This window comes from Hemibagrus wyckioides, linkage group LG11, assembly GCF_019097595.1.
Source record: "Hemibagrus wyckioides isolate EC202008001 linkage group LG11, SWU_Hwy_1.0, whole genome shotgun sequence".
Classification (NCBI taxonomy): domain Eukaryota; kingdom Metazoa; phylum Chordata; class Actinopteri; order Siluriformes; family Bagridae; genus Hemibagrus; species Hemibagrus wyckioides.
The window spans coordinates 24,006,639-24,026,585 of record NC_080720.1 but is presented as its reverse complement, the minus strand read 5'-3'; the positions used below and the strand labels follow the sequence as shown (position 1 = coordinate 24,026,585).

The window sequence follows — 19,947 nt, the reverse complement described above, 5'->3', positions numbered from 1 at the left end:
GTAGGTGCAGCGTGTGTGAAAGTTGAAGTTGTACCTGTTCACTAGCAGGTGGTAAAGCACTGGGATCAACTGTCAGGTTACAAAGGTCTTCAAGAATTGACTGTAAATGTGTTACTTCTCCAAGCACACTAATCTCTTCATCCTATAAAAACCACAACAAATAATAAACAAAATCACAAACGTCATAATGCAACATAAAGGTATATAAAACACAAAGACAAAAAAAAATAAAAAAAATAAAATAAATAAATATCACAGAATTAATGAGAGTGTAGCACAAAAAGAATAAAACTTAAAATAAATCACTGTGGCACATTGAACAGATAACTTCATAAATAACATAAAAAAATAAAAAAAAAAACATTGCTAGGTTTGAGTTCCCATGCATATGCTGTTGCTTTTAGTCTTTTTCTATAGACTAATTCCTCCTGATAAGAAAATAATACACATCATGCACTGCATAAACATGTTACAATGTTTTTGACAGGTTTGCTGAAGTGTGTAGAGTTGTAGCTCTGTGTGTCGTTTTTGTGAGGAAGAAAACTCACAAGAACAGGTTTCAGCATTGTAACAAAAGAGCAGAAGCGTCCTCTTTCCTCAACGAGCGCTCGGCATACGGCTCTCTTCTCCGTCTCTTCTAATTCAGTATAGCGAGTGTTAACATCCTGCAACGCACTGTCCAACTGCATCCGCACCTCGTCCTTACCTGTGCACATGCACACATCATTTGACTGTCTGGTAATGGAAAGAAGTAATAAAAAGAATCCTGATGACCTGATGTGGGTCCACTAAATTACCACATGTCTGATTAACTTACTTCTAAGAAGACAACCTCAAAAGAATAAAAAAGCTCTTAATCCCTGTTAACATATATTTAACAGAAGTACTCTATATGGATAGCTGTGATGTTTCACAAGGAAGAATTAAAGTATTTATTCACAATAATATATTTGCAACTAGTTATAAAGAGATTTACACATCTCATATATACACCATGTGATAAGGCTTACATATCATGATTAGTTCCTCTCTTTATCTTTACGTTCCTTCTATTCCAGTGTTCTTACTTTTCACTTCTCTTTTATTGTTTCTAATGCACCACTATTCACTTTCTCCTCTCTGAATGCTAGATGAGGTATTTTGCTTGCGTATGAGTATATGTCTCTTGCTAGTTTAGCACAGGGCAAATCCTAAACGGGACATCAGGCGATTACAGAGCACCCGTTCACATTACACAGGTACAACACTGAGCTCAAGGTTTGAACTGGGGCTCTTAGTGGCAACTCTACCCACTGTGATTTCTCAAACATTGACTCTCATTATCTTTCAAACACCCACATGCTATTTTGTGAATATTCCTCTGTATAGACCTAAATATCATGGACTCTCATGTCTCAGATAAAAATAATCCTGGACTATTATTTAAGGACGTAAAGATAAAGAGAGGAACTGTAATGATGCATTGTAACGTAAAAATGTTTGAACACCATAAATACTGTATAGAGTGTGCGCTGGTCCTGATAGCTCCAGAACGCAACAACTGACACACATTAAATATTATGAAATTACATTGACCATTTCATAACAGTTAAAATGAGCTGCTCAGTAAGTCCAACTGGAAATGGACTTTGCTTTTCCATTTGAAATTGGATGACACTATAGAGTCCCAAAAATGCAAAAGGTAATACACATTGTTTATTTTAATTTAAATTATGCCATAAAAAGAAAAATGCAACTGCAAATACAATGTGCAATACGTTTTGTAAACAGTCTGAAAAATACTGTGCACAGTTCCCTTTTGAGTCTGGATGCTCTTGATGGTTTTTCCTTGCCACCTTCTTCCTAAGCATTGCTCATTAAGGACAAATTAAAAAAGGTTTTCTAAAAACAGCTCTTTTGTAATGTACTATGTTGAAAGTGCTGAATAGATGAGAAAAACATTGCAATTTAATTCAGGTATTTATACTTTTTGTCCCTCTCTTAATTCTTACCTTTTTTTACTTTCTTCTGCAGTTTGATTGTATCGGATGATTTCTTCCTGATGTCTGCTCTTGCCTTCTTATACTCTACAGAGACAAATATTCAACATTTCAGAAAACCTTATTAAATGAAGTAGCAAGAAATCATTTATACAATGCAAATAAAACACTTAGGAATATAAATGCCAATTCATATAAGTAAAAAACGTGTTAAATACCTGTACTTAAATTTATATTGGGTAGTGTGTGGAAATAAAAATTTGATAAGAGAGTTGATAGAATAAATAAAGGAAAAGAAATAAAATGCATACAGGAATAATTTGTAAACACATGGATTGAGAATTTAGACCTTAGTATTTTTAAGCAATGTATATTTTATGCGCACTGGTTTCAAAATCGCAAGCCCAAAATGAATATTTGAACTAATTAATAATGACCCACCCTGGAGAAAACAAGACCACTGGGCCTATTCCTGAAGAACACTCACAGACAGATCCTGTATTGTTCCTTAATGCAGACCATTTTAAGCTTTTTTTATTCTTAGGTTTGTACATGCCTTAAGACCAAAGATTTTAATCAGCTGCAGAGACTGAAACTACCGTTAACTGATGGTTATTTTATAGAAAATAGTATTTGTGGTTAATTATTTTAATGAAACGTGCTGAATACAGTGAGCTAAGGACATTTGCTCACTGTGTCCCCTCATGTTTATATATCAGTGAAATAAAAAGCCACTGATGAACATTTATAAACACTCTGGGAAATGTAAAGTGAAGTATGCTTCAGTTAAACTGTCTTTTTATATATAATTTTAATAAGAATAAAATACTTATTTCATATAAATTTGTTTCATATTTTCAGTGTGAAATGAATCTAATTATTTTATAAAAAGACATCTTTACTATGAGTGCCAATAACTCAAAAGCTGACTATTTATCTGTTAAGCAGTTAGACAGTCCTCATCTGTTTTCATGCAGTATGAATATAAAAACTTCACATGCTAGGAGCATGATTTCAGCGTCAGTGGTAGTACTACAGCGACTCCTCATGTGTTTCAACCAGTTTTAAATGAATTCTGTCCACTGCATGTCATTACTGCATTTGTACACTTTTCCTCTTGCTCTCTGTTCAGTAAAGTTGCATTCAATATTTGACAGTTATTCTACGGCAAGGTAATGTACAGATTATTTTGTCAGTATTTCTCAGTTGCTTAATGCTTGCAACACAAAAAGGTGTTCAAGTCCCCCATTTCCATTTTCTGTAGGGGAATTTATTTTCTTAACAACCATCACATACTTGCTGTGTGTCTTGTTAATATAAAACACTGAGCTTTACCACTGCAAGCTGAAAAAAGAGAGAGATTGATGAATTGTTCACTAAATCAAGAGGTATTGATCTGTAGAGGTTTATGTTTCAACCTTTAGCATGATCTTTATCAAGCTGACTGGCCACTTTTTTCCACTCCTCCAACGTCAGCTCCAGTGGACTGATCAGGTTATCCATGAAAGCACTGTAACACAAGCACAAACACACAAAATGGTGTAAAAGCATCAAAGAATATAATATGACAAAAAAGGTCAGACATGAATGTGTAGTAACAGTTCAGAGAAACATGCACTAGCATTATGTCAGGTCAATGTCAGGTTCTAGCTTTAAAGCATGAGAATACTCTTAAAACATCTTACTGGGTTGAACAAATAACACATTTATTAACTAGCCTAGGGGGCAACTAAAAGCTACACCGTGTTGTCCAGTCATATTTTTTGCAACCCGTCCAGAGACCGACCGTTGTGGATAAAAGTTTACACACGTTTAAGTTAAAGACATTCAAGCTGATCTTTTCACAACTCCACATGTTTCCAACCATGTCCTGCTCTACGTCAGTTAGGGTATGTACTATTTGAATTCATTTCAGCTTTCATTTACTTCATCCGATTTTCAGTGGCTCAAATGTTACCATGAACTTTGTTAGCATTTGGGGGCATTGTATTTCACTTGCTTCAACTTGTATTACAATCCTAACAGTTTTTTTCCCCCCCTTGCTCAGACACACTTAGAAACTTCTATGGAATTCAGGTCACGGCTTCAGGTCACAATTTAGGAGGCATGTTTAAAATCACAATCCAACTGGAAGACCCAGAGGCAAGTTTTAACTTGACTGATGTGCCAGCATTTTTACAAATTCTCCTTCTTCTTAGTGTCACCTATGACAGCTGTTTTGAGGATGAATAACACAAAAATACTGAATGTAGTAACAATGGTGTATGCTACGTTAAGGTGAGCTATAAACTGTTTATCAGCTGAACCCGACAGCATAAATTATCTGTGTTGAGTATCCCCCGAGATGTCTGGCAGACTAACATTAAGGCAAACTTGTTGAAAATGTTTGTTTCACTCATTTACAAAGATGTTGCGGTTTCCATCTATGTAACCTTGGTTTGAAATATTGTTTTGCGTTTGCTTTAGATGTTTGTCTCCCAAATATTCTTTTTAATAAAGCTGGATTCATATTTCCATTAGAAAGCTGCTTCAACTATAGCAACACGTGTAAACAGTTTAGCTTTGTCAATGCTGATGCACATAAATGCACATTTAAATATTCCTCTATGTACTTTCAGACTCTTTTGCACTTTTGAGCTCTTTTTGTCTGACCTGTGCTTGAGTGTCTTCCTTCATCCTTTTTTTTTGACAACAAATGTGCCAGTCCATTTCTATCAATTAAGATGCTTTGTGCCAGAAATGACCACACCCACCACAATCTCATAAAATGACGCATGTGTAATTGAATGAGCGATCACTTTTTACTGAAGATGACACAAAAAATGCTACAGCAAAAAAGATTTTAATGAAGTTAATTTATCACTCGTACAAAATATATTGTTAAAAACTTTTTCGACATTTTAGAGAACTGGACTATCTGGGAGGGATTTGAAAACTAAAACGCATGAATACATTTACTGTGAGAAAATGAATACTAAGTGAAAATGACAACTAAAGGAAAATAAAGATAAAAACATCCTTACGTAGTGAAGAGTTTGAGTTTATTCTCAATGCTTCTATGTCTCATGCACATTCTGGTCAATGCTGAGCCGATTTCTTTTGTTGCCCCTATCAAAAAAAATAAAACAACAATAATAAGCAGCTTATAAAGCAAAACAGAATGTAGGCTCTTTCAAGCCAACATGATTAATACAGACAAAACAGACATTAGTTATAGTTAGTTATATAGTAGTCTAGTCTCAAACAAACAGTTGCCTAATTATCTTGTTGGTTCATGTGCCTTGTCAGAACATCCTTTATTTATAATTATCTAACAGTGCACAAGCAGTCAAGGAAAACAATACTGACCAATATCATGTCACATTTTAGCCTGTTTTATAGGTAAATAGGGGCTCTAGTATTGTGAGTTTCTGCCATCAAATACGGGGGCTCTTGAGCGGCTAAAGGGTAGCATTCACACTATTGACTGCAAGTTCAATTCTCAGCTATGCCACAGAATTCCATGGCAGTGAGTCCAGGAGAATAAAACTGGCCATGCTCTCTTGGTGGGAGGGGAATAAATACACTCTGTCTCTATTAATCGTGCCAATCATGGAAACCTGTGAACTAATGCCAGCAGAAGGGGGAAGATAACACTTTTCTCTGAGTGTGCTACGCTACCCCAAGACAGAGCATGACCAGCACTTTGAGAAGATGTGCCTGGCTGAAAGCACATGAGAAGCATGAACTAGCCTTTACCTTCGCCAGTTGACAGCAGCTGTATGATAAATGAGAGCTGACTGGCTGATGACACAAAATGTTTCAGCAAAAACAGATTAGAGACACTATCTTAGAGTTGAGGAATGTGTAAAGGACATTAGACAGTGGATACTGAGTAACTTCCTACATGTGGTATATAGCTGTTTCTTACAGTGCCCTGCAGTTACATAACAGTCTTCCAATTAGTGTTTGTGATTCAGACACATTCAGTCTTGTCAATTATAATAGGCTCATTTGATCTACGATACAGGCACAAATCTGAAAGGTTCATGGTTATAAGGTTTTATACTAGGGCTGTCAAAATTAACATGTTAATAATGCATTAATGCAAATTCATTTTAACGGCACTGATTTTATTAATCCGCGATTAACGCAGCACGCATTTTCTGTTTGACCCTTGGCCTTGGGAGATGCAGCAGCAAACCAAAATTGAGAAAGAAAAACGTCTTCTTTATTTATAAAACCATGTCTGATGGTTCTGTCGACAAGACAAAAGTCTGCATTTATTGTGGATGTGAATTAAGTTATCACCGCAGCACATCGAGTTTAAACTATCACTTGATGGCGAAGCATACACCTGATGCAGAGAACTCTCCTGCCCCTCTCCTGCCCCTCGCCAAAGGCAAACCACACTAGATTCTTTTCAGCGGAGATATAATGTGAACCTGTGTTTTTTCTATGTTCTTTTCTTCATGTGTTTGTCAAGAACAAGTTATTTGACAAACATGTCTATGTTCTTTATGCTCTATATTTAAGGTGGTTTCAGTAATAAATGTACACTTTGCATGTTTAGAAGTGATCTGAAAATGTTAACAGGCTTGTGTAAGTAAATAGCTCAGTGCAAAGAAAGAAGTAATTGTTTTCTATGTTCTTTTTTTCCATGTTTAATAGACATGAACAAGTTCTTTGAAAAATATCTATGACCTTTGAAACATGTCTAGTCTTCATGCTCTATGTTAAATATGGTTTCACTAATAAACAACATACATTTCAATATTTGTCCATGCCCATGTTGATTAGAGTATTAAAAACAAAAAAAGTATTAATTTAAGGTACATTTAGAATGGATAGAAATGTGCAATTAAGTTGTGATTAATCACGAGTTAACTCGTGACAATCGCGTGATTAATCGCGATTAAATATTTTAATCGATTGACAGTCCTATTTTATACCCTTGCCCAGATTTATCGTGACATACAGTGAAGGAAAAAATTTTGATCCCCTGCTGATTTTGTACGTTTGCCCACTGACAAAGAAATGATCAGTCTGTAATTTTAATGGTAGGTGTATTTGAACAGTGAGAGGCAGAATAACAACAAAAAAAATCCAGAAAAACACATTTCAGAAAAGTTATACATTGATTTGCATTTTAATGAGTGAAATAAGTATTTGATCCTCTATCAATCAGAAAGATTTCTGGCTCCCAGGTGTCTTTTATACAGGTAAGGAGCTGAGATTACAGTAGGAGCACTCTCGGGGAGTGCTCTTAATCTCAGCTCCTTAACTGTATGAAAGACACCTGTCCACAGAAGGAAGCCATCAATCAGATTCCAAACTCTCCATCATGGCCAAGACCAAAGAGCTGTCCATGGATGTCAGGGACAAGATTGTAGACTTACACAAGGCTGGAATGAGCTACAAGACCATCGCCAAGCAGCTTGGTGAGAAGGTGACAACAGTTGGTGCGATTATTCCCAAATGGAAGAAACACAAAAGGACTGTCAGTCTTCCTCGGTCTGGGGCTCCATACAAGATCTCACCTCATGCAGTTTCAATGATCATGAGAACAGAGAGGAATCAGCCCAGAATTACACTGGAGGATTTTGTCAATGATCTCAAGGCAGCTGGGACCATAGTCACCAAGAAAACAATTGGTAACACACTACGCTGTGAAAGACTGAAATCCAGTTGCGCCCGCAAGGTCCCCCTGCTAAAGAAAGCACATGTACAGGTTCATCTGAAGTTTGCCAGTGAATATCTGAATGATTCAGAGGAGAACTGGGTGAAAGTGTTTTTGTCAAATGAGACCAAAATCCAGCTCTTTGGCATCAACTCAACTCGCCGTGTTTGGAGGAGGAGGAATGCTGCCTATGACCCCAAGTACAGCATCCTCAGGTGACTGCACCGCATCAAAGGGACGATGGACGGGGCCATGTACCGTTAAATCTTGGATGAGAACCTTCTTCCCTCAGCCAGGGCATTGAAAATGGGTCATGGATGGATATTCCAGCCTGACAATGACCCAAAACACACGGCCAAGGCAACAAAGGAGTGGTTCAGAAAGAAGCACATTAAGGTCCTGTAGTGGCCTAGCCAGTCTGCAGACCTTAATCCCATAGAAAATCTGTGGAGGGAGCTGAAGGGTCAGCCACAAAACCTTAATGACTTGGAGAGGATCTGCAAAGAGGAGTGGGCCCAAATTCCTTGAGATGTGAGATGTGTACAAACCTGGTGGCCAACTACAAGGAATGTCTGACGTCTGTGATTGCCAACAAGGGTTTGCCACCAAGTACTAAGTCATGTTTTGCAAAGGGGTCAAATACTTATTTCACTCAATAAAGTGCAAATCAATGTATAACTTTTTTGAAATGTGTTTTTCTGGATTTTTTTTGTTGTTATTCTGTCTCTCACTGTTCAGATAAACCTACCATTAAAATTACAGACTGATCATTTCTTTGTCAGTGGGCAAACGTACAAAATCAGCAGGGGATCAAATAATTTTTTTTAATAAATAATTTTTTCCCTCATTGTAGTTTGATTGCAGAAGACTGCAAATGGTTAAATGAATATCTTTAAGTTCCACTAAACTTTCTAAAATATGTCTAATCAATTTCATTCGCCACAGGTGAACTCGAGTCAAGTTCTAGAGGCAGTAAAATAATCAAAGCTACATTAATAACTACATTATCCTTAATTCAATTTGCCTAGAGTCTGAATACTCACCCCAAATGGAAGATTAAAGTTTCTGAATTTTAATAAATTTGCTAAATTCCCTGTGGCAATACAACAAAATTCTACCGACAAAGATCTGGAGCTTCAGTTATTCTTAACCTTCAGAACAGCAAAAACATCACTTTAGTGGCTTTGACCATGGCATTGCTGTTGGTGCATTTCAGAAACCCTGACACACAGCATGCCCTGATACGCTTTTAAGCTCACTGGGGTTGGAGAGTGGTTATCCAAGTTACTATTGCCTTCCTGTCAGGTTGAACGAATCTGGTCATTCTCCTCTGACCTTTCTCAACATCAAGGTACCTGCAGAACTTCTGCTCACTGGATGTTTTGTGCTTTTCGCTCCATTTTATGTAAATTCTTTTTCTGTATGTGATCTCAGGAGATAAGCAGCACCATAAACCATTCCAGCTCACAATCACACACATATACACACACATCAAGTGAGTAAATAATAATAAGTAAAGTGTGAATGAATGAATTCTCACCACGTGTTCCAGTTGCAATATCAGCAACCTTCTGGAAAGCATCCAGAAATGAGCCAATAACAATGATAGTTGTCCTAAGTAAAAACAAAGATAGAAAAAGACATTACTATGAAAGGTAAAAGAGACTGTTCATTTTAAACTGAAATACAAAAAAAGAGCCAAGCACTTTCATTGTGATATCAATAGTGTTAAGAGGTAGAAATGCAAACAGAGACTACTTGGGGATGTGAGGAGACTTCTTATCTTATCTAGGTCATGTTTCAAGGATTGATTATTGCAGGGTTATTGAGGTTGTCTGTTTCGTCATGTTTTGATTTTATTTCCTTTAAAACATAAGGCAGAGATATGGTGTACTGGTGGTAAAGAGAAAAAAAAAAAACCCTGAAGCATAAACTGCTGTTTACCAGAGCTGGATGACATGACTACTCTGATTGTGAATGATTAACATGGCTCAGCAATCTGTTTTTACTGTTATTGCCATGATAAACAATTTTATCAGTTGCTAAAAACAGTGACATGGATTCCCAAGTTGTTTTATGCACCAGACACTCTAACAAACAAATAATAGCCAATATTAGGTAGATTTATAGCTTACATTACCTCCTCAGATAATTAAGCAACAAGGTAGCATGTCTGACAACAAAGAGAAGTTGCTATAGAAAAAAATCCAAAATTAGTTATAGTTGTGGCTCCTAAAATTTCTGGTTAAGCCTCACTTTTGCGAATAGAAAAAAAAGTTTCTGGTTGTCCCCTCTGCACATCTCCACTACCACCACCACCTCCACAAGCCCAAGAAATGTTCAGGAAAAGTACCAATCATGTTCAATGTATTCTATAAGTCAAACTTCCAAAGAGGACCAAATAAATACATGAATAAATCCAACAAAAAGAAATGTTCTAAATATCCAATGAAGTAAAATTGTCACATATGTTTTAGCTGCAAATGTAATTACAAAGGCACTATAATTTTGCACAGCAATTTTGATTTTTTTTTCATATCTTTTGATATATTGACTCAATCATTTAGAATATTTTTTCTCATTGATAATTTACTCCACCATCTCAACCCTTTATCCCATTGAAATTCAGCCCAAAAGCAGGGCAGCTCTCAGAAAACAAGTACATGCATGTAACTTTTAAATGGATAGATATTCATTTAAATTAAAGTTTTAAATACATTTTAACGCAATCACACATTAACTTAGAAATGACATGCAAGGACCAGCATGTTTCCAAAACCATACAGAGAAAAAAGGCAGATGAACAGGATACAAGATTCATACCACATTTTACTCAATTTGCTACATAAATAGATCACATTAAATTTCATTTTGTGGGATTTTCCTATAAAATGATATAGGGATGACTGGAGTTTTAGGTTCTTCTGTATCTTTACAAGTGATAAAACAAGAAGGTCAATAACGGTTGATCAATCAATAAGTTAAATAATCAGGTCAATAAAAGCACACGGAAACTCTTAGTGACATCAGGAAGACTGTCTGAAATGGTGTGTTATCTGCCATCTCACTGAATTGAAATTGTTTTTAATTTAATCGATTACAGACTATAAGTTATAGACTTAATTACCTGTCTAAAAGCACCCTTTCTCTAAGTAAAACAGGTCTTTATTGTTTTTCAAATATCACAAAAACATATGCCAGTAAAACACATACGAATATGATTTTTACCCAGTATAGTAACAAAAATTTTACGGACACGTTTATTAATTTGTTGCAATGTATCATTGTTGTCACTAGCAAGGGCACAAGTGTACCTGTCTGGGACATCAAATAGGAAATTATTTATAACTGTGCCAAAGAGTGGCAGACGGTCACTGCCCATTACACCCTACCTCCTCTTCACTTGCTCTATTGCCATTCTGGGAAAAACTTCAAACAGTGTAATAACCCTCCTATATATCTACATAGGTCTATGCTTTGAGGCTCACAGCTGCAAACAATGGCAATGCACCATGTTTCACATCATAATGCTAATTCCATCATTTGCTCAGATGTACTCTAAATAAGTGCCTTATATAATAGGACATGAGTTCTGATCATTCTCCTTACGACCACACAGTTACAATAGCTATGTAGGCACCTGAACAAGAACAACAAATTTCTGTGTGTAAACAAGCAGGCAGGCTTACCTTAGTTGAGACTGTAACTTGGCCCCTTTCGTAACAAAGTCCTCCCAGGCGGGGTAACTTGCCTAAAGGCAAACACACAAACAGAGAAAGGAGGAAAAAGAGCAAGGTTAGTCAAAGTAAATAGAGGTAAATCATTAGACTCAGGTCAGAGTTAGGTCTAGTCTTGTTATCCTCCAGCTTATAACTCTATGTTCATAAATAAATAAATAAAGATGAAACTCAAATGGGATTTTCTTCTATAAATCTTGTATTATTTCAGAGTTCTACACCATTCCCTGAAAGGATTTTCTAACTAAACAAACACACTCACCAAGGCTACTTTACTGAAAAAAGCTTGATTTAAATGTGCACAAAATTCACACAAAAAATACACCAACATAATTATTGTAACATAAGTTAAAGGTAACTGATACCTGAAGACCTCTGATTCAAAGTTCTTTATTCATGAAAAAATCATTTAAAATCCAAATTTTTACTAAATGGATTAAAAATACATTTTTAAATCCATTGTGTCATTTTAGTGTATTAATCAGTGTCTTATTGTTTAAATATAATGGGTCACTGTATGGCGGTGTGTTAAATTATTGGTCAGGGGCAGGGATTCCTGTCAGAAGCCCCATGACAGGAAAATCCACTGCTGTATTGTAATGACAGCAAGAATCCGATCAAAACAGACTCATGAATTTGCAAAAAGTTTAGATCAAAATATTTCTCCAGAATCTCTGAAAAACAAGTAGTGATGTAATAATGACTATGGACTGGTGTTTCTTCATCATTTACTTCTTGTGTGCATGCAGTCATTATCTTCACATCTTAATGCCTTGTTTTAACATTAAATTTATTTTAATGTGTTTGAGTGTTTTTTTTTTTTTATGTATGGGGAATAAGAACAAAGACTAGTTATATATAATTGCATCTTCTGATCAGGCCATTTAAATCCAGTTAACCAGCTAAATGTGGCTCAGGTGACACCTAAACTGTGTGTGTCCATGTTTGATGGCTTGCGCCATTTGATGGCTTTGAGAGGAACAAAATTATTCTGATTAATAAGTTGCTTAAAAGCTTCTGGGTTCACAACTCCACTTGACTATTTACATTTGTAGAAAGGACATTATTTATAATCTCTCTCTGAGGCACCCAGAGAGAGTCTGGTTCCTCTTAAGGTTTCTTCCTCATATGGTCTCAGGCTTGCTCATTAGGGATACATTTCATTTTAAATGTATTATTCTAAATTAATTTATGTTTCTGGAAAGCTGCATTGAGATTGTTAAAAGTACAATACACATAAAATTGAACTGAACTGAATTCCCATATAAATGCCTCTCTGTAATGTATGTAATAGTTATTAGATTTGTGTCAGAAACCCCAGTCTCAAGAAATGAAAAGTTGGCAGAAACTTTTAACTCCCAAAAAATTTTATTTGCTATGCACACAAACAAATACACTCTATGTTAGTGCAATGCACCTTGGCACTCTAGTTTTAGCACAAAGTACCCTTTTCTGAATCCCAGTGGCTGCTGCACCATGCACATCAGCTTTTACTAGTTGGACTATTTAGCTTGTACTGATGCCACAAGCTTGTGTGATAAAGCCTCACAGTGTTAACTCTTCCTAATACAAGGTTACACTGGCACAATATCTAGTGAAATTTACTGTTGATTTATATCATATTATCAAACCTTAATGGCTCTGTGAAAACATTGGGATACACTAGTAAGAGGAGTCTTTTTCTGTGCAGATATGTGCATGTATTTTATACTCTATAATAGAAAGACTTTTTTTTTTTTTTTTTTTTAACATTAACACTATTAAGTCAATGTAATTAATAAGTTACTTTAAGTCAAAGCCAGGATGAAAATCCTATTGAAAACCTGTGAAACAACATGATGAGGGCTGTGGAGGAGATGTCCTCACAACCTTATAGATCTGGAGCATTTTTCCAAGGAAAGAGCGGAATAAAATTGCCAAATTAAGAAGTGCTATGTTAGACTCTTAACCCCAAAAGACCGAGCGCTACAGAAAAATATCTGCAACTCAGCAAGCCATAACATGGATTGACTGTTTATAAATGTCATTTAAACCCCTCCTTTTTACTGTTTAGCCAAGTAAAGTGTCAGTGTATCAGTGATGTTTTTCGAGTGATTACTTATTTTCTCATAAAGCAGTGCCTTTTTCTAATGTATTTGTTCACATAAAACATTGTTACACTTGCATTCACTTCTGTTGTTCTTGATGGACAAACAAATTTGTTGTGTTTCAACAAATTAAGACACAGTGATATCCCCAGCAACTGCAACATGAATCTACTAATGTCTTCAGGATCAAAGGTCCATCAAAGGTGATGGACAGGTGAGTGAGTAAATAAATATGCTTAAATACTGAATTCATTTGCTGAGTTGGAACTAAATTTTTAATGAATCTCTTCTTGTCTCACGTTTTCGGTTTTATTGCACTTCTCCAGGATGAATGTGTACAGCTGAACACTGTAAGAAACATATTTGCTCCAACTCCTTCATTTTTTCAGCCCATGCTACCGAGTTGCTAAACAAATGAAGGAGGGAGTGCAAGCTAAGGAAATGCCTGCTCTCAGCTCCTGCTGGTTTGTTTAGGTATCTGTCAGGAAGAACAGGGAGAACATAAGACGAACAAGCAAATAAAGTCTTATAAAACCTCTTGCAAGATGTTTTAGAATCTACCATTAAAAACAGACAGTCAGGACATTTTAATTGTTCATGATCTAAGTTTAGAGATTTTTTTTTTTGCCTACACTTTCTCTACATTTAACACAGATAACAACATCCCTCCCAGTAGCTAAAACACAGCTGTCTCAGTACATTTCAGGGTAAACCTGAGGAGAGTCCTCATAATGAAGACACTGTTGGCATAACATTATCTTGGTGTTTTACTCCACCCCTGGCAGCTAGAACGGGTGACTCCACAAAAGTTATGCATGCAACTTTGGTTCTCTTATCCTTGATGGTGGACCTCATTCAGCTTCCAGCAATGGCTTTAGCGAGACTGTTGCAGGGTATAATACAGAGTATAACTGTATAATAGCGGTATTGAATGCAAATACTATGTCATACCTTGCTGTGTGACTTAGCTGGAAGATCTGCATACACACAAGGTATCAACATTTCACAGTGCCTCTTTGTTAGCTGAGGTTCACAGAACAAGTTACTTCTATCCAGCATTTGCTTGCTACTATGTGGTTGGTGGTGTTTTGTTTGTTTGTTTTGCTTGTTTGAGACATCCACTCCAACACATTAATCATAGGGTTGTCACAAGAAATGTGTTATATTCTAGAAATAGCCAGTGGGTGGCTCAGTCAAAATCTTCAGAAAAGAAAGGTTTTAAACAAATGAATGCCAATGCCTCTGCGTTCCACTGTTTCTTTAATGCTTACTCTTTTCCCCAGAAGAAAACATCTCCCACATGCTCAGGGTTTGCCTTTAACACAAAAAAAGCCCATTCAGTTCATGTCTTCTTTTACAGTTCTACATTATTATAGTCTTGGCTCTCCCACTTGCTGCTGCAAGTGAAACAACTTAAACAAAAATAAAAGAAAATAACCTGTTAGTCCACTGTACTGAATAACAAAACAGCAACATGTAAAGAGCTGCAAGCAATAAATGCAATAAATCTTTTTAGGACTGATGTTTTTTATTCATATTCATATCTGAAGCAATGAAGCAGAGAACAGAACATCAGCTTTTATGAAGTTCACACAAGATCTCTCTCCTGCTTGTTCATTATCATCATTTGTAAATTTCCCTTTGGGATGAAATATATATATATATATATATATATATATATATATATATATATATATATATATATATATATATATATATATATATATATGTGTGTGTGTGTGTGTGTGTGTGTGTGTGTGTGTATGTATCCATCTATCGCCAATAATTTAGATGATGTTACACGACAGGCAAATGAAGTGCATCATTCAGGTATTAGGGAACAGTAATGAGGACAGTCCAGACTGATTAAATTTAGCATGAAGTAAACCAGATCAAGTTGAACAGGTTGTGCAGCTAAGACATGCTGGCTAAAATAATTGACATGACATAAAAAAAGGTGGGGGGTTAAATTAAAATCTTTCACATACTAAAATTCAGAGGACATCTGAAATTCTCACCAGCTTACCATAAACAAAACTTGAAGCTTGAATTCGAAGCTGACCTTTGAATGTTTTTTGTCTATAATTCATCGCATTATGACCTATAACATTATATAACATACATATAATCAAACTTACCAATAGTTTCTTGACACTATAACTGCTTATGTTTTGCTTTGCCAAAGTGGGCTGACTGGTTTTACACATGACCTGGATTATTTGTTGGAGTGACAGAGTAAATGCTTTGAACTATGGTAGGATTATGGGAGGTGTATGATTAGATTTTTACTAGTTGACTAGTAATTTCCTAAATTAAAAGAGATAAACAAAATACTGAAAAACAACAGAATGTGTCAAACTGCACTTCAATTAACTGTCATATACAGGCTCCATATTTCTAGCTTCAACAAGGCTACAACAAATAAATAAATTAGTAATGTGTAAATAAATGTGTAAATCAGCCTCTGCCAAAAGTGGTGCGAGTAAGGATTGGATAGAGACGCACAACTCGCTGTACCAAATACACACTTTCACACAGAGCTTGTTACACAGAGCAGAATTCACCACGGTTCAGTGCAAGGATTTGTTGTAAATGAAATACTGATACTTCCTGACTGGGTTGATGACTCCTCACGACGGTTGCTAGTAAATGTAGAATTTTAGTGGCATTTTACAGACTTTCTAGACTAGAACTAGCAAATTGCATACAAAAATTTAAAACATACACCAACCTCTTTACTAGGACACATTCAATCATTCCAATCATGTGGCAGCAGCGCAAGACATTAAATTGGATACGAGTCTTGAATTTCAGTTATGTTCACATCAAACATCAAAAAAGGGAAAAATTTCATTTCAGCTACTCTGACGATTATTAATGCCAGACAAGCTAGTTCAAAAATTTCAGAAAGTGATGATCAAAAACCATCACAGAACAATGCAAAAAACCTCCAGTGAGGAGAATGGCCAGACTGGTTCAATGCTAAGATGGGCACGTGCTGATCTTATAAAAGATGATAGTGTCAGAATTTGGCATCACCAGCATAAATCCATGGACTCATCCTGTCTTAGGTCAACAGTTTAGGCTGGAGGTGGTGGTGTAATTGTTGGGCCATCAAATGTACAAATACTACAGCCAACTGTACATTGCTGCTGACCACATGCATCCCTTTATGGCCACAATCTACCTTATAATGGCTACTTCCTGCACGACAATACACAGCGTTCCACCCAAAATTACAACTAACTTTAAAGGGAAAATCATCATGATATATTGCCTCACTTCCTGTTTATTGTAGCTCTCTATAAGTTGCAAATGAACTCGAAGCTTATTCATTAACATCAGGGCATGTTGCTAACCACATGTGATGTATTTGGTATCATTACTAGAAAGCATTGCTGAGAAACGCCCTCATGTTTGGCGGCTTAGCTGGCAAATCTGTTTGAAGGTTTATTGAGAAATATGAGAAACAAGGCTTTTTTGGATTGGTATCATGATGCTGTGTTCAACATTCTGTTATAACAGTGCCCCATAGGGGCAATTAAGAAAAAAAAACTTTGAGTCCCCTATGACAAGGTCTTTTAAACACTGACAAAGTTGGGGCTGAAAATTTATCTTTGTGCTTTACAGATGAACCATTCATCATATCAACATTCATAAAAGCTCAGTTTTGATTGGACCGGTCTCCAAATAACATCATTTGTGGTCACAGACAAAATCTGTAAAAGTGATAACTTTTTTTTTTTTTTGCTCAAATTCATAAACATGACATGTTTTACAAATAACAAATTCAGTGTCTCAGTCACATTTCAGGGAATCAAAAAACAAAAGAATCTTATTTACAAATTCGTCAAAACTTGATAGATGTCCTAAATTTGATCTCCCTCAGTAATCTATACAGTTTGGTACCCTTGTGTATGGTGATTAATGCCAATCATCTATAAGGTACAAAGAGTGTGCATACCGCATCTTATTCACAGTTAGTGAAGACTCAGGAAAATAAATAAATAAATAAATAAAACGACAAAAGTATTATTTTGTCTCATGTCTAAACCAATAAAAGGGCACAGTGGGTTATGTTGTTGCATCACAGCTCCTAGGTGCCTCATTCGATGTCATGCTCAATTGCATGAGGTGAAAATGTTTTGAGATGAAAACAGAGGAGGGAATGACACTTACTTGATCATGGACACCAAGCACATCACACAGGGATGTGCCAAGTTTTATCATTTTAAGTGACTCTGTGACGGTCAAGCAGAAGTCCTTCCTTTGATACAGAAGCATTGCCTTACTTACATTACAGGTGTGTGTGGGTGTGTGATCAAATTAAATAAGCGATTAAAGTTATACCATATATAAAAAAAAAACTTCTATGATCTAAAGCTGTTTACTTGACGCTTATATACCAGTGTCTTCTCATAAGTTATTGTACACTGTCACACAGGAAAAACCATTTTTATGGGAATTTTCATTAATACTAAAAAAAAAAAAAAAATCATGCATGAAAGTGCAGATGAACAATTTCTTAGTCACCAGCATATATTACAATTTCTTAGTCACCAGCATATATTACAATTTCTTAGTCACCAGCATATATTACAATTTCTTAGTCACCAGCATATTAGGCCAAGTGTTATAAGTAAAATAACCAGTTCCACCATAATATTAGTTCAACTGGTGCACTGTGGGTTCCAGAGGCAGTTACTCAGCTGTGGAAAGCTTTCATACACTTCCTCTGATTTGCATGAGGAGCCTGATAGACTCTAGACATTTTGCTTATACAGTAATGTTAGCTGTTAAATCTTGAATGTAAATTTTCACAATTAGGGTTTTCAGTTTTTCCCACGATTACATAACAGCAAATTTGCAAAAAACAAATACATTTAGAAACAACTCACTCATATGAATGCCGTATCCACTAAAAACTAAACCGATTTAAAAAGTGGCTGAAATTGCAAATGGATGTATATTCTAGCGATTAACATGTTTAGAAATATTACAGATGAATCATTTCCAGTGATTTAGGACAAACACTTATCACTGGTGTTTTCTCCCTTCAGCTTTGAGTCGACCAACCAGAGAACTGTTGCTAGCCGAGACGGAGCCTTGGAGCCTTGCATTATGTAGCCAAACAGCTGCCAAATAACTTATGCAACGGGGCACATGGCAGAAGGCAGCAGATATAACACTGAAGGATTCATATGTAGTTCATATAAAAATCGAGTGCTTTGTGTTATCTGTTGTTTTTTTTGTTTTATTATTTTACCTTCATGTCGTTCATGATGGATTGGAAGAGCCCTCCCAAAGCGCTGCACTCCTTCTCCATTACCGCATCCATTTTTCCACGAGCGAAAAAAAAAACCCCTCACCAAAACGTAGTTGTCTTCGTGTGAAGAAAGATTTTGTAAATTAAAACGAATTATAAAAGATACTGCAGGTAATGTTAGTCGGCTGCCACGGGAACTGTATATGATATAATAAAGGAGCAGAATAATGTAGGAAAGTGCGTATATATCTCGTATAGCACAGTTAGCACTGGCTTGCTAGCCGGCTAACTAGCTTCAGCTGCTAGCTTGAGCAAATGTAAACCACTGTAAATTCATCGCGTTTGTTTGGTCATGAAAAGTCCACAACCGCGTTAGAGGCTAACCGAGCTGTCCGCAATACGCATTCAATCAAAGAAGTCTCCCCCTAACCTCAGGTAACTCTGCTGAAGGTGCGAGGAAACTGTCGGGCTAGTTACTAACTTAACCTAACTTAAAACGTTCAAAAGGAACACCTATCGGATGAATAATGACGTTAGCCGGTTCGTTTCGGATTCATCTTGTTTTTCCGTCCAGTTTATCCAGGTGCCGTCGAATTGCTAATGTGACCCGAAGTGATTGTCGCTGTTTCAGACTTCTCTGTAAAAGAATAATGTGGCGGTGTATTCCACACAAACACTGACACAATTATTTCCACTCTACTCCACTCACTCTGTTCCCTCTCCTCTGCGTGCGTGTAAGAAGTTCCTACGGTTGTTTTCCAAACTGCTCCCTATTCCCTAAATAGGAGTCCTAAGGAAGCGCCGCACTGGATTCTCACACCCTCTGTAGTGCAGTGGAAGTCATTTGTATTCCGCCCTCGTGTATACACGTTCGGGGCGTGGCCACATCCTATCGGTCCCTAACGGGTTTTTCCGTAGCGATGTGTTTAAGCGTTCAAAAATATAAAAACCCGAGCAGTGCGGAGGAGCAGAAACGTGCAGTGCAGTACACGCGTGGTATCGCTTTTCTATTTATGACACGAGGCCACACAAAAAATTAAAACCTTGCCTTGCTCATGGGTCATAGTATCTCTTCTCTGAAAAACAACCAGCAGATCATTGCTTTGTATTATAGAATGAAACGTTGGACCCGTGTGAGAAGTGTAAGTGCCTGAGCACTGGAGGGAGAGGAGCATCTCTGCCCACACCTTTATTTTTACGAGATAAAGAAAACATTCAC

The 19,947-nt window shown here is 36.5% G+C and overlaps 1 protein-coding gene across 1 annotated transcript in view; it reads right to left on the bottom strand.

Moving 5' to 3' along the window:
* The window catches only part of mtss1 (MTSS I-BAR domain containing 1), a 29,039-nt gene extending 9,507 nt beyond the window's left edge, over positions 1 to 19,532 (bottom strand). Inside the window, exons 1-8 of the mRNA XM_058402652.1 lie at positions 18,729 to 19,532; positions 11,328 to 11,389; positions 9,179 to 9,252; positions 5,003 to 5,087; positions 3,398 to 3,489; positions 1,992 to 2,066; positions 549 to 706; positions 35 to 142 (exon numbers count right to left, since the gene is read on the bottom strand). Of these exons, the coding sequence (XP_058258635.1) occupies positions 35 to 142; positions 549 to 706; positions 1,992 to 2,066; positions 3,398 to 3,489; positions 5,003 to 5,087; positions 9,179 to 9,252; positions 11,328 to 11,389; positions 18,729 to 18,800 (726 nt within the window). The 5' untranslated portion in view covers positions 18,801 to 19,532. The remainder of the gene's footprint in view (positions 1 to 34; positions 143 to 548; positions 707 to 1,991; positions 2,067 to 3,397; positions 3,490 to 5,002; positions 5,088 to 9,178; positions 9,253 to 11,327; positions 11,390 to 18,728) is intronic.
* Positions 19,533 to 19,947: the final 415 nt, after the last annotated feature.